This window comes from Bufo bufo, chromosome 8 (genome assembly GCF_905171765.1).
Source record: "Bufo bufo chromosome 8, aBufBuf1.1, whole genome shotgun sequence".
Classification (NCBI taxonomy): Eukaryota; Metazoa; Chordata; class Amphibia; order Anura; family Bufonidae; genus Bufo; species Bufo bufo.
This window is the reverse complement of record NC_053396.1, coordinates 126,654,258-126,669,445: the sequence shown is the minus strand read 5'-3', so window position 1 is coordinate 126,669,445 and position 15,188 is coordinate 126,654,258. Positions and strand designations below refer to the sequence as shown.

Below are 15,188 nucleotides of genomic sequence, written 5' to 3'. Positions count from 1 at the left end.
TTTCCGTTCCGTTTTTCCGTTCCGTTTTTCCGTATGGCAAATACAGTATACAGTAATTTCATAGAAAAAATTGGGCTGGGCATAACATTTTCAATAGATGGATCCGCAAAAAACGGAACGGATACGGAAGACATACGGATGCACTTCCGTATGCATTCCGTTTTTTTGCGGACCCATAGACTTTAATGGAGCCACGGAACGTGATTTGCGGCCAAATATAGGACATGTTCTATGTTAAAACGGAACGGAAAAACGGAAACGGAATGCATACGGAGTACATTCCGTTTTTTTTGCGGACCCATTGAAATCAATGGTTCCGTATACGGACCGTATACGGACCGCAAAAAACGGCCAGTAAACGGGAAAAAAAAAACGGCCGTGTGAAAGAGGCCTTAGACCTACTTAGCCAAAACAAGTATACTTTAAACCGTATTCTTTTTTAAGTAATTTAACAGAACCACTTCAATCCCCATATGAGTATAAATACCACAAAGATATCCACGTATTTAATAAATACCTATTACTTCCATAAGGAACGAGGGTATCACAGGTAATAGCACAGGGCTACCCTCAGTGGTAAGGGCTGCCTTCAGCAGAACATTTATGTCAACCGTTACTATATGCACAGAACTAGTATTAACTGAGCTGCCATGTGAGAATGGACTAAGTGACAGCTCACTACATGCTCCACATACGGAATACAGACTACTGTACACAGACTACTTATGGTCTCTGCTGGCAACTAGTGCTAGATGCATTGGAATTACCATAATGGCCTAGGGCAAATGCATGTATGACATCTATTACCTGTCCAGGAGGTCCAGGGAATCCTCGGTCACCTTTTTGACCCTGAAAATGAAACTCACTGTATTAAACAGAGCTCCTTTAGCTGCAGGAATTCATTACCAGATCACATAAAGAGTTTAAAGCGGATCTGTCAGCATACTATGCTGCCATGGTCCGGTGTATTCAAGAGGGGAGAATGTCTTCAGTCATTAAAGGGGTTGTTGCACAATTTTTTTTTTACAGTTTTCAAACCAGCACCTGGATTGGAATACTTTTGTAATTGCATGTAAGTAAAATTTTGTAGTCACTGAGTAAGTGTACCTTTATAGCACCACCTACTGTTTGTTCTTTCTCTAATTTCTTCTTCACTAAGATGGACACACATGCTCAGTTCCATCCTTCAAATGCCACCAGCTGCAGCAGACAGGGCACACCCCCTGAGAAAAGACAAGCCCCCTTGGGCTGCCAGCTTGGAATAAATCTAGCAGGGCAATTGGAGCAATGAATCGGGAGATCTATAGATCCATGTGAGGAACATGGCTGCTTCTAGCTTTGTTAGAAAGAGGTTGTCATGTACTAGATGTCACAGTGCGGTTCACTTTGACTGTGGTGTCGGTGTAGGCTGGCTGCAGGCTCCCTAGCATACTGACTGCAGGTTGCCTCCTGTGCAGGCTGGTTGTTAGGGGCTGCGTGCTACCTGCGGTGTCTGTTGTCAACTGCCTGTGAGTGTTTTGCTATCCTCCTGTCTGTTTCTGTTGTGTTCAGGCTCGTTGTGCTCTGGTGTACTGGCTGCGGTGTTCTGTGGATGCTGGTTGCCAGGGGCAACGACATGCACTTCTGCCTGTTAGGCTCCATTCACACGTCCGCAAAATGGGTCCGCATCCGTTCCGCAATTTTGCGGAACGGGTGCGGACCCATTCATTCTCTATGGGGACGGAATGGATGCGGACAGCACACAGTGTGCTGTCCGCATCCGCATTTGCGGTACGCGGCCCCGATCTTTGGGTCCGCAGCTCCGCAAAAAGATAGAGCATGTCCTATTCTTGTCCGCAGCTTGCGGACAAGAATAGGCATTTCTATGGGGGTGCCGGGCTGGTGTGTTGCGGACCCGCAATTTGCGGATCCGCAACACACCACGGACGTGTGAATGCAGCCTAAGTTTTGTGCCTGCTTCTGTTGAGGTTAACTTCCCTGTTCTGAGCCTGGGTGGGGCTTCTCAGGTGCCTCGTTATGCAGCCTTAAGTTCCTGTGAGCTGTAGGGCTTGGGGTCAGTCTGTCCATTTTCATTCTAGGTGTAGCTTCTTGCAGCTGACCCAAGGGGTCTTACCATCTGCCCGTTTGTATGGGTCCGCCTGGTTTTACATTGTTGTATTCAGTATCTTGTTTATCCTTGCCTGATCTGTATCTTCCCTGTATTATGCTCGGTTCCTGCTCTGTATCTTGTTTGTTATCTATGTCTTGTCCATGTTCGCCTAGCAGTGCGTAACTGCGTCTGAGAGCCTGGCAGTGCGTAACTGCGTCTGAGAGCCTGGCAGCGCGTAACTGCGTCTGAGAGCCTGGCAGCGCGTAACTGCGTCTGAGAGCCTGGCAGTGCGTAACTGCGTCTGAGAGCCTGGCAGTGCGTAACTGCGTCTGAGAGCCTGGCAGCGCGTAACTGCGTCTGAGAGCCTGGCAGCGCGTAACTGCGTCTGAGAGCCTGGCAGCGCGTAACTGCGTCTGAGAGCCTGGCAGTGCGTAACTGCGTCTGAGAGCCTGGCAGTGCGTAACTGCGTCTGAGAGCCTGGCAGTGCTTAACTGCTTCCGTTGTATCCTGTCCCATGTCTGTCCTGTAGTGCCTCTGCTTCTGTCCATGTTCTGTTCATGTCTGTCCTATGTCCTACCTTCGGAGGAGGGTTCTTGTGTTCCCCGGAGGGGGAATGCCCATTTTCTGTCTCGTCTTGTTTCATGCCATACCTCATCCATGTCCTGTTTTTCGCTTTGCCTTGTTCTTGTTTTGTTCCATACCATGCCTCATCCATGTCCTGTACCTTGCTATGCCTTGACCATGCTTTTTACCTTGCCTTGTGTCATGTCTTGTATGTTATGCTTCCTGCCGGTACCTATTTCAGGTACCTCCTGGTCTGCTGGACCAGCTGCCACTGACTCGGTTTACGCTCTGGAGTAGCCCCTGGCAACTACCTTCGGCCCAAGCCTATCCTCACCATCTGAGGCTCTAGTGAATACCAGGTGTTGCTTAGTTACGCCCCTCCGGAGTATTGCCAGTTAGTGGCACAGTGGGTTCACACCTGCTGGATCGTTACACTAGATTATGTATTACGTAGTCATCTAGTAGACGTAGGTCTACTAGATGACTGAGTCTCGTATCATAAATGTCAACATTACTTACCTTCTCACCATCTCTACCAGAATTTCCTGGAAAACCACGATCTCCAGGAAGACCCTGAAAACAAAATGTACATTTATTAATTTATTTTAATTTGACATAGATAATACAGATTTGGATATAATTGATACTAACCTCAGTACCAGGAAGACCACTCCTTCCTTCTTTCCCAGGCTTGCCCTGTTTGTCACAATTAGATATTTAAAAGATTTGTAATTTTGCTAATTTTTCACAGAGGTTGCCTTACTTACGATTTGTGACAAAATGTTGCAGTTATTGTGGTGAATTTTAACACTTCTCTAAGTCACACATCCTTTTCTAGACACTTTAAAAACTGTCTAGTGAGGAGCAAAACCTGTATAAAACACAATAAACCTCTCGCAAGGCATGTACACCAGTTTTTTATGCGAACTGGGCCTGAATTCTGGCGCATTTAGATTAGTAAATTCTCCCCAATATAGAAATGTATCTTTACTAGAACCAGACTGATAGTCAACTGATTCCTGTGGGATCCGCTCAGGAAACCCCAGTGGTCATAAATGGCTGTCCATACATTACACCAGACTGAGAACAACTGTTTGGAGAGCTTTGAGCTATGAATCTTAGGAGGACCTTCTCTAAGATGTCCATACACTCAAGGGATCGTCTTCATGGGACAACCCCTATAAAATTCTGGATGGAAATACTTACTATTTTTCCTAGGTCTCCTGGTTGTCCTTTTTGTCCTTTAATACCTCCAGAAGGACCCTAGAAAGATAAATATGAGTATTTATTATACAATTTACTATAAATAATATTATCTTGACTGTATTATATGTATACTGATTATTATGCATATCCACATGAAACATTCTTTAATCTGTAACACCCAATCCATTACTAGAAATAGCTAAACATCTCAAGATCAAAAATTCTAAAAGAAAAAAAAGCTTTTAATTAGTTCTATAAAAATATTTTATTGAAAATCAATAAAAAAAAATCACACAATAAATCTAAGTCACTAAGTTACTTATATTTATTGTGGGATTTTTAATTGAGTTTTAACAAAATATTTTTATGGGAGAAATTAAAAGCTTGTTTCTTTTTGTATTTTTTGCTGTTATTATTCATGTATGTTACATGTAAATAGGAAATATTAACAAAAGTGAAGCCTCTCATATTTATAATAGTATTCACGGTTTATTTCAGGAAATTATTATGATTATCTGAAATATTTAATAAGATGACCAAGTTATTACTGTTTTCATGTCACACAATTCACACTACTTACAGGAGGACCCGGAGGTCCGGGCGGTCCAGAAAATCCTGGCCCACCTTGTGAACCCTAGAAGGAAAGAATTGGATATCATTATGGTCTACCATATATATTCCACTGGACAAACATAAACATACAAGAAATATGGCATGTTGCCATATGAAAAAAATACAGAATCTCAAACAAATGTATGCCCAAACAGTAAATATAGATCCCCTAAAAGTCCTATTTGTTACTATGTAAAAAATTACTGCTGTTCTGCAAAAATTAGCACACCATAATTTTTCCAAGCACGTTTCCTAGCAAGCTTTGAATCTGCAAAGGACTCTACAGGAAACAACTGTAATAGTTTTACAGTATGGATGACTTGTAAGGGCTCCCTAGGAAGGGATCATTAGTCACGGAGTCTCCAGGTTACAAAGGTTTAAAATTAAAATCTGAATAAGAAAATTTAAAAGAAACCTGTCACATGGTGTCAGAGCTGCTGTTTGACCGCCTCCTTGACTTCAAAACCCAGTATGAGCAGGAACTTCAATTAATATACTAGCTGTACTCGGCTGTCTCCGGAACTCCCACAGCTGCAGGGGGTCCAGGGCTCCCGTTCTTGTGATCGGTGAGGCCTAACCGTTATCCCCATCCTCTAACTTCAAACAACCGGAATACCCCTTTAATGTCTTAATATGTCCTTATAGCAGTTGGAGATCTGTTTCTCTGATACAGAGCTCCAAGTTCCCTGCATAGACAGAGGTAAAATATAATATGCTGGCTGCCACTAGAGGTCACCACCAGAGGGAGCTTACTGCATACACACATTAATAATAATAATGGTGGCTGCAGGAAAAAAAACATGTTTTATTTTATGCAGTTGAAAAAACTAAGAAAAAGCAAAGCACCAATCACTATATAGATATATAAAGAAACTATTCAGCACAGATTTTTTTTATATTATTTAGACTAAAAAGCAAAATGGTATTTAAGGGCTGACATTCACTTTAAGGCAAAAGGAACAAAGGTTTTGCTAAATAGCACATACAGTATGGCACTCACACTTCATAGAGGCCTCCCTATAGGTACCAGCCTCTTGTGACTGCAGATGGGACAATGCTTGTTTCCACAGACTTGTCTATGAACACATGGGTGAAGTGGAGGGTGCTCAGGGACCAAATTGCAACCAAAAGCATATGTGTGAATATATATGTGCTGTCATATTACTACATAATAAAGTCATGGTTCAAACCTTCTCTCCTTTTTGGACTTGACTATCCCCTGGTTCCTTCTGTTCTGTTGACTGTCCGGGAGGTCCAGGGGGTCCTTGAAGTCCAGAGTCACCCTACAAATGAACCATAAGTCTATTTTCAACATAACAAGCTTATGAAAATCTAGCTTTTAGCGTGACTATATCCCAATGCTAAAAAAACCTCTATACTACACTATAATAATAACCTGAAATATAATGTGTCGCATAACATGATAGTTTACATACCTTTTCTCCTTTTGATCCTTGGAAATTTAAGCCCATGTTACCCTAATGAAATCAAATTGGAAGTTGTTAATATCAACATAAAATGTAATTTTAAAAATATTAAAATTCTTGGGCTGGGTTGTTTCATCTGGGGATATGGGCTAGAATATGCCATCAAAGTCATATAGGTTCAGGTCCCGCTTCTGAAAGAAATCGCATCTATTTCTAAATCGGACCCCTGAAAGTGAAGCACGGCATGCTCTATATAGGAGTTCCGAAAAAAGCAAGCACGTGGCTATTTTCAGAAATCTCATAGAGATGAATGGAGAGCGCAAGCATGCCCACCACTTTATTCATTTGTATGGGACTGCTGGAAATAGGCAAGCCAGCGCTCGGCTATTTTCATCAATCCCATAGAAATTAATGGAGGATAGCCGTATATGCGCAGCTGCTCTCCGCTCACTTCTGGGTCCCGTTCCTTGCGATATGCCACCAATGTTTCAGATGAGACAACCCCTTTAAAATAAAACTGGATAAGTCTCACCTTTGCTCCTGGAATTCCAGGGGATCCTGAAGGTCCCTAAAACATAAAATAAAATATTAAATGTTACCCTAAACCAAATGAAATATCTACCATGAGAAATGGTACTAGTTTACTATAAGCATTACTATTACCAGGGAGGGTAGAGGATGTGGATAAAAGAGAGTCTACTGTAGATCCTCCAGAGAAGTGTCTGAGGGATCATGTCATGAATGATTAGATTATCTACACAGAATAATTCTGCAGGTTCACTCATTTATCATATGCCGTGACTGATTAAAATGAACAGATTAACTTTAAATTGCTAATTTTCTCACTATACTTTTCTAACAAGCTTTAACCACAACTGCCAAAAATGTGCAGTAATAGGAAACTTAAATATTTATATATATTGCAGCAAAATACTGCGCAAGGAGGATGTTCTGCTCCATTGAAGGTTATACATCAGATTGCCTGTCTGGTAGGGGCCACATCTTTGTGATTATGGTGAGTAGATATCTGTACTCAAGAGTACTCAGATACAGCTCTGTTCACACTAACAGCATATCTCAGGGTTTCTATTGGCCTCTCAGGGATTTCTGAAGATGAGCATAGTGCGCTCTGCAATTCTATTTTTGTCCTTAGAAAAGTATCAGAACCCCAACTGGCCCCTTTAAAGTGAATTAGGGCCAAAGTGACCACTTGAATTGGCCGGGACACAGATTTGTCACATCGCTTCCATTCCATGCCATTAGTGTGATATATGCTATTAAGGAGCGGAAATTATTTTTATTGAATAAACTAATCATACTGTACCGGTAAACCTGCAGGTCCTGGACGCCCAGCTGAACCCTGCATTCCTGGGGGCCCAAGCAGACCCTGCAAAGAAATCCAGACGTTCATTTCACAGGAACTGCTATAAACATGATAACTGTCATCATGGCTAATTCATCTGAGTTTCCACGTGTCTTATTTTCTTCCTTGTAATTTGTAATTCCTTAGCATTTCACTGTACCATGTGCTTCTTGAAGGAAGCACACTTTAAAGACATGGTAACATCTGAGAATCTTGTGACGATAGAAAAGCACTGATAAAGCCACACACAGCATTACTCATTTATAAATGAATGTAGTCATATAAAAACATATGACCTTGGCATATTGACAGGATATGTCAAAAGTATCTGCTTTGGGGGAACTGGGATCATGGCCTCTCTCAAGAATAAGGGTGCCGAGTACCCCATTCCTGGTGGACACGCTCAGTCCCTCTTTACCCTATGAGTCCCATAATGTCCTCTTTACCCTATCAGGACATTATTACAAAGAGGTGCAATTAATTCTGCCCCTGGCAGTCCTATTTTAGTTTTTGGACCAGGATTTAGCAAAATCAAGCTATGCCTCTTTGATATGTTTTGGTGTATTCCCATCTCAGACAATGGGGGCATATCGCTAGTATATGCCCCCATTGTCTGATAGGCACGGGTTCCATCTCTGGAACCATATCGTAAACTGAGCCGGCTATTTCTGTCGGCCCCACTGAAGTGAATGGAAGGGGTGGCCACGCAACAGCAGTGAGCTCCCATTTTTTTTCCATGGGGCCGACGGAAATCGTCAAGCCAGCGCTCGGCTATTTTCGGCAGCCCCTTAGAAATGAATGGAGGGTGGCCACACATGCGTGGTGCGTCCTTCTCCACTTGCTGGCTCAGTTTACAATGAAGGTCCGGGTCCCAGAGGTGGAACCCGCACCTATGAGACAATGGGGGCATATACTAGCGATATGCCCCCATTGTCTGACACTTAAACGTGTGACACTCGTGTGGCACATGTACATCAAACGAAATGTTCACTATATGAACAGTGAAAAAATCCAGTGACTATATATTTGACAATACTGATGAGTAGTATGTGTGTGACTATTAAATCACAAAGAGTCAAATAAACAATACAAGAAAGGATTCATTAAAGTTAGAGCAGTCAAACTGTCGAATGCCCTACTCCAAGGGTTAGTAGTGGCAGAAAGTATGTCAGCATTTAAAAAGGGCTGGATGATTATCTAATAGCAAATGCCACTGTGGGTTATAATAAATTAAACAATGAGTAAGATTGATCAAGTTGAATTTGATAGACCTGTGTCTTCACAAGCTTTCAGTCATTTTACAAACGGAGAAATATAATATGCACATTATAAACTACGCAAAAATATGCACATTTACTCTTATGTTTTAAATAGCTTGTTTTAATGGATTGTGGAAACATAATATCAAATGCATTCATTATCGAGATGACTGGTTGTAAAAACTTACTGGTAAACCTGGTAGACCTGGAAGTCCTGAGTCACCTTTCTGTCCTGACTGAGAAAGAGAAATGACTGCTCCTGGCTCCCCCTAAGGGAAAAAATGGAAACTGCATTAAAATAGAGTCTAAAAAAAGTGAACTTCCAAGTTATATTCGAGGTGTACTGATGACATCTAGTGGCTGAATCACAAACTGCAGCTATTAAAATACAGCTCCTGGTTCAGTGATGGCTAACCTTCGGCACTCCAGTTGTGGTAAAACTACAAATCCCAAAATGTACACTTGCTTGGCTGTTCTCAGAACTCCTTAGAAATGAATGGAGAATGCTGGGAGTTGTAGTTTCACCAGAGCTGGAGAGCCAGAGGTTAGCCATCACAGTCCTAGGTTATCGACAGGTGATTCCTACACTAGATGATAGTTCATACATTTTAATCACATTCGGATACTTTCAGATGTCACATTAAAGAGGACCTGTCACCTCTCTTGACACGTCTCTCTTTCTAAGGGCTGTTTCACACAAGCGAGTCCATTGCGGGAATCGCGCTCCGTGTGTGAGTGTGATTCTCCGCTCTGGACTTGCAGGAGCGCACGGCATTATCATGATTTATAATGCCATGTGCCTCTGCTTGACCTTATTTCTACAGAATCATACTGACAGCTTTATGTCACTATGATTATGTGGAAAAAAGGCCATGCAGAGACAGATGGCATTATAAATCATAATAATGCCGTGCGCTCCTGCAAGTCCAGAGCGGAGGATCACACTCACACACGGAGCGTGATTCCCGCAATGGACTCGCTCGTGTGAAACAGCCCTAACTGCTTGCATTTCCCATGTAACAACAATTCTGGAGCATCAATTCTTATTGCTCTGTGATGTATCAATCCTCTGTTATTTATACAAGAATTTATAAATGAATTGTCAGCCATACTATCTATTGGTAACACCCAGCCGTCAGGGCCGGATTAAGAGCATCATGGGCCTGGTGCAGAAGATTTTAATGGGCCTTTTTATAGAAAATGAAAACACAACGCAGAGCAACTTTTTATAGCATAAATAAAGTGTGAATTTACGCAAAATTACACATGTGAAAATACGCATGCATAAAGTTTGAAGTCTATTGGACTAAAGTTCATGCGTAATTTTGAAGCAGATTTACGCATGGGTTTGCGTGTGAAAAATCTGCTGTGTGAACTTAGCCTAACGCTGGGTTCACACCAGAGCGTTCTGAAAGGAGCGCTCTGTATGCGCGATTGTACGGGCGTTTACAAGCGCGCATACAGAGACAAGTGAACACACATTGTCGCGCGTTCCCGAAAGTCTATGTACGGGAACGCGCGACAAACGCCCAAAAAAACGCTCATGTACTTGTTTGAGCGTCGGCCGTTTTACAGCGCGATCGTACGCGCTGTAAAACGCCCAGGTGAGAACTATTCCCATAGGGAAGCATTGGTTTCTCCTTGTTGAGCGTTTTACAGCGCGTAGGAACGCGCTGTAAAACGCTCAGGTCTGAACTGAGCCTAAGTGCACATCTCTGGCCAAAGGAGTTAACTAGTGCTGCTGGATATGTCATTCAGGAGCATGAAAAAGCTATTCACGTCTAGCTTTTCCATGCTCCTGAATGGCATATGTGTTTATAAAAGCTAATCTATTATAAGCAGATATGCCATTGAGGAGCTTGGAAAAGATAGGTAGGCAAGAAATAGTCACCTAGCTTTTCCATGCTCCTGAATGGCATATCTGCTTATATGCATACATGTTTATAATAGCCAAGCTATTATATGCAGATCTGCCATTCAGGAGCATGGAAAAGCTAGGTGAGAAACAGTCACCTAGCTTTTCCATGCTCCTGAATGGCAGATCTGCCTTTAGGCATATCTGTTTGTAATAGCTGAACTATTATAAGCAGATATATCATTCAGGAGCATGGAAAAGCTAGGTGACAATTTCTCACCTAACTTTTCCATGCTATGCTCCTGAATGGCAAATCTGCCTTTAGGCATATCTGTTTATAATACCTGATCTATTATAAGCAGATATGCCATTCAGGAGCATGGAAAACCTAGGTGAGAAATAGTCACCTAGCATTTCCATGCTCCTGAGTGGCAAATCTGCCTATAGGCATATCTGTTTATAATACCTGATCTATTATAAGCAGATATACCACTCAGGAGCATTGAAGAGCTAGGTGACTATTTCTCACTTAGCTTTTCCATGCTCCTGAATGGCAGATCAGGCTCAGCTATTATAAAGATATATATGCCTATAAACAGATATGCAATTCAGGAGCATGGAAAAGCTAGGTGAAAAAAATCATCACCCAGCTTTTCCATGCTCCTGAATGACATGTATAAATTATACAGTATACAGTATAATAGGTGAGGTGAGCCAATGCTGATTTACTTACCGCCTATGAGTTGTTTTCTGGGCAGTACATTGAAGGCTGCTGAACGCGACTCACCGCTGGCAGCACCCCTGACTCCACGCAGGAAGAATTTTGTACTTCCCGCGCGCAGCAGCCGTCACGGTCTTTCACTTTACGGCATGGCCTAGGCCCCAGGGGAGGAGTCTGATGTGACAACGCAGCGCGGCGTGCACAGCTGACCTGTCACCTGACCTGATCTGTCAGCTGTCACTGTCCTGGTGAGTTCTGTAAAGGGCCGGCCTGGGAGATTTCTCCTTGCGCGCCGGCCCTGTCATCATCTGACAGTCGGCACGGTTCGGTCCTACTAAAGGGATGCGGGGCGGCCGCCAGGCAACCTCAGCGAGGCGGCCTATGCGGGCCTAGCTCCGGTTGGCCTATGCGGGCTGCTGGGCCTATTTTCATGCAGGGGCCTGGAGCTGCAGCTCCATCCCCCCCTACGTTAATCCGGCCCTGCCAGCCGTACCATTATTGCAGACTGCTGGCAATTTATTTGTAAACTTCTAGCAGGAATAATACAGGAATGGCACAGCACAGAGCCATAAGAATAGATGCTGCAGAATAGTTCTTTTAATGGGGAAATGCAAGTGGTTACTAAAACAGACATGTCGCCAACCAAAACAGTGGTGCACAGTGCATATCATTATGGTGCTGCCACCCTGACAGAAGAGCCTAATGTTTGGTTTCCCTTACCATACACTTTCCATGACCTAACGGCCAGTTCCTATCCCTTTGTTAGCTAACAATTTTGTTTCTAGAAAGGAGAGTCCTGCACAAGTTCTCCCACCCACAAAAAAAAAAAAGAATTCTCCAAGGGCCCCAGAGCAGCCACATGAGCAGTCTCTAGGATATCTAACCTCTTAAAGGGGTTGTCCGGGTTCGGTGATTATTAGTAAATAGGCTGCTTTTCACTAACAGCCTACATATATGTGGGTTCTACCTTTATTTCTTTATTCTGATGCCCCCATTCCTCAGACTGGATTTGCGGACCGGAAGTGTTATTTTTTGTTCAGCTGGTGACGTACTGGACTCCTTACTGGTGTGCTAAGCCTTGTCTTCCGCTTAGCAGAGAGCCCGGTGACGTCACTGGGCACAGAGAGGCGTTATTCTGGGCTGAAGGAGGTTGATTTAAAGGCAGGGAACGCTGCTGTTTAGCATAGTGCACGCCTCTCATCTGCATGTACACCGCATGGATTCGGTAAGCACGCCTCCCATGTCCTGTAGACACGCCTCGCATGTCCTGTAGACACGCCTCCCATGTCCTGTAGACACGCCTCCCATGTCCTGTAGACACGCCTCCCGTGTCCTGTAGACACGCCTCCCGTGTCCTGTAGGCACGCCTCTCATGGTTGGGATTGAGACGTCAATCTACAGAGTCGCACTGCCTTGCGGGACCCATAAGGCAGTGCAGCAGGAAACGACATAGAGGGAGCGCTGTAATGTAAACAATACCGAGCGCAGCTTCGGGGACCCGGAGGAGTGAAAAAAATAACTGGGAACCTTCAGGGGGACCTTACAGATACATTTAACGGTGAATACTAATGTTAGTTAAAAAGACTGTGATCCCAGACAACCCCTTTAACAGAAACAGCTTCTGTCAATACAATAGGACATTAATAAACCCCAAGTAGGGATTTACTTGATACAATACATACAGACCACTGAATGCATTAAAACCTCCAATTCCTATTCTAATTCTATGGAGGGCTCATTCAGTTTTGAAAGAGAGTAACAGAGTATTTGAATATTAGGAATTCTTACTTCTCTGACTATACCGAAGAAATAAACTATGTGGCGGCATATTCAGATAAATTGTATATACCAGCTCATCATGGTGTCAGCATCATGTACCAGTCTATCTGATTTGTACTCCGGTTCCCTGATTGAACCAGTCATCGTGTGGGGAATAATTGTCTGTTTATCACTGTGTTTCTGGCTATTGATTTGCATGATGTGCATTACCATGTGGTTTCCACCAGCTTTATAACCATATTATTATCTACTATTATTATTATTACAGACTTCTAAGGTTTATACATGTTTTTGTATTTTAGACTTTGTTGCATGTGTTGACTTACTTTTAAGCCTGGTAATCCAGGAGGACCCTGAAAATATATAAAAATGACATAATTAACACAAAAAATCAACAACACATAATTTTGATATATACGCCACCATTAACTGATCAATAGGGGTCAATTCAAATAGAGGACTTTGGACCCTTTCTTGTAATTTGCTGGGGTCTTAGCAGCGGAGCTACCACTGGTCAGACACTTACTACCTATCCAGTACATGTTAAACGGGTTGTTCCACTAAAAATTTTCTACATTTTTCAAACCAGTACCTGGATCTGAATAATTTTGTAATTGCTTGTCATTTTTAATTTAGTATAACCACTGAGGTATTCACTAATATTTATCAGTCTAGAGAGCTATATGAGGGCTTGTTTTTTGCAGAATGAACTCTAGTTTTTATTAGTACCATTTTTGTGGTATGTATGACTTTTTAATCACTGTCATAAAAATTTTTTGGGGAAAAGGTGACTAAAAATAGCGAATTGTGTGGTTTTCATTATTTTTTTTTTTACGCTACATAGATCACCGCACAGACATTTTTAAAAATATTTTAATAGTTCAGACATTTTTGGATGCGACGATACCTGATATGTTTTTTTATTGTTAATATATTTTTATATGTAAAATTGGGAAAGGAGGGTGATTTAAACTTTTTATATTTGAATGCTTTTTTTATTTTTTATTTTACCTTTACAGTTATAATCTAGAACCTGGAATTTTTCCGTCCCTTGTCCTACTCACCCTAATATACATCTAGGTAGGTTTTGGACACGCTGCCTGCTGAGCTGTGCTTTGTGCACAGCTTAGCAGGGCGCTTACCACGACAGCCTGGAAAGCTTCAGAAGCTTCCAGGCTGCCATGGTAACCTATCAGAGACCCGTAATTTTATTTTATTTATTTTACAGTAATAATCAAAAACTGTATTTTTTATACCTCTTCCTATTCACTCTAACAGAGATCTATTTGGGTGAATAGGATTTTGACGTGCTCCCTGCTGAGCTGTGCTTTGTGCACAGCTTAGTAGGCTGCTCACCACAGCAGCCTGGAAAGCTTCAGAAGCGTCCAGGCTGCCATGGTAACCGATCAGAGCCCCACAATTTCACTGGGGGGGGGGGCTCCGATCGGAAAGCAGAGGGAACCGTAGCCCTCTGCCTTGCCTCACAGATGCCGCAATCAACGTTTGTTGCAGCACCTGAGGGGTTAAATGGCAGGGTTCAGCGCAATCGCCGTTCCCAGACGGCCTTGTGCTTGATGTATTATATACACGTATGGAGTGGGCTCACCGAAGCAGCCCGTTCCATACATTCCCTCAACCACCGTGACGTCCCGGTACGTCACGATGGTTGAAGGAGTTAAATACATCTACTTAACTCTTACCTGTGGACCTTGAAAACCAGGAATTCCTGAACCACCTGGAAAACCACGTTCACCCTACAAATCAGATTAAAGGGATTAAAATACAATGTTCAAATGTAACTATTCATCCTCATTTACCCTTCTAAAGGCTCATTTAGAGTAGATAATCATTCAGGTGATTTACGACACGAGTGTCCTACGACACAGTGCCAATAATAACAATAAGTATTTACATGCAAGAAGTATGGTGTACAAATTTGTTTATATTTAATTGTATACTCGCTTAAATGATGATCAATGACACTTCTAGTCTTCATGCCTGTCGGCGAAAGGTCACATAATGCACATTTACATCGCCACAATTCATTAACGACAAACCATTTGCTTGTTCACATCAATGATTTCACAAGAGCTGAATGAACGTTTTTAGTAAAATCGTTCAGTCCCTACATACATTCACATTACATGATTATCTTCCACCATGAATCGCTAGCATTCAGATCGTAACGATTATCTACTCATCTAAATGAGCCTTCAGATAGTATACAATGTCTTCTTCCTCTTGTCTAATGAACCACGGGTCTGAGCCCTGTATAGTCCACAGCATTCCAGCCTTCTAAAGAAAGAAATAAGA

The 15,188-nt window shown here is 42.5% G+C and overlaps 1 protein-coding gene across 5 annotated transcripts in view; it reads right to left on the bottom strand.

The window, feature by feature from the left end:
* The window catches only part of COL4A5 (collagen type IV alpha 5 chain), a 158,790-nt gene that overhangs the window by 88,210 nt on the left and 55,392 nt on the right, over nucleotides 1-15,188 (bottom strand). For all 5 annotated transcript variants that reach the window (XM_040442331.1, XM_040442333.1, XM_040442335.1 and 2 more), the window contains exons 7-18: nucleotides 14,576-14,629; nucleotides 13,202-13,228; nucleotides 8,709-8,789; nucleotides 7,223-7,285; nucleotides 6,431-6,466; nucleotides 5,908-5,949; nucleotides 5,662-5,754; nucleotides 4,440-4,493; nucleotides 3,860-3,916; nucleotides 3,305-3,349; nucleotides 3,173-3,226; nucleotides 808-849 (exon numbers count right to left, since the gene is read on the bottom strand). In XM_040442331.1, coding sequence (XP_040298265.1) covers nucleotides 808-849; nucleotides 3,173-3,226; nucleotides 3,305-3,349; nucleotides 3,860-3,916; nucleotides 4,440-4,493; nucleotides 5,662-5,754; nucleotides 5,908-5,949; nucleotides 6,431-6,466; nucleotides 7,223-7,285; nucleotides 8,709-8,789; nucleotides 13,202-13,228; nucleotides 14,576-14,629 — 648 coding nt within the window. The remainder of the gene's footprint in view (nucleotides 1-807; nucleotides 850-3,172; nucleotides 3,227-3,304; nucleotides 3,350-3,859; nucleotides 3,917-4,439; nucleotides 4,494-5,661; nucleotides 5,755-5,907; nucleotides 5,950-6,430; nucleotides 6,467-7,222; nucleotides 7,286-8,708; nucleotides 8,790-13,201; nucleotides 13,229-14,575; nucleotides 14,630-15,188) is intronic.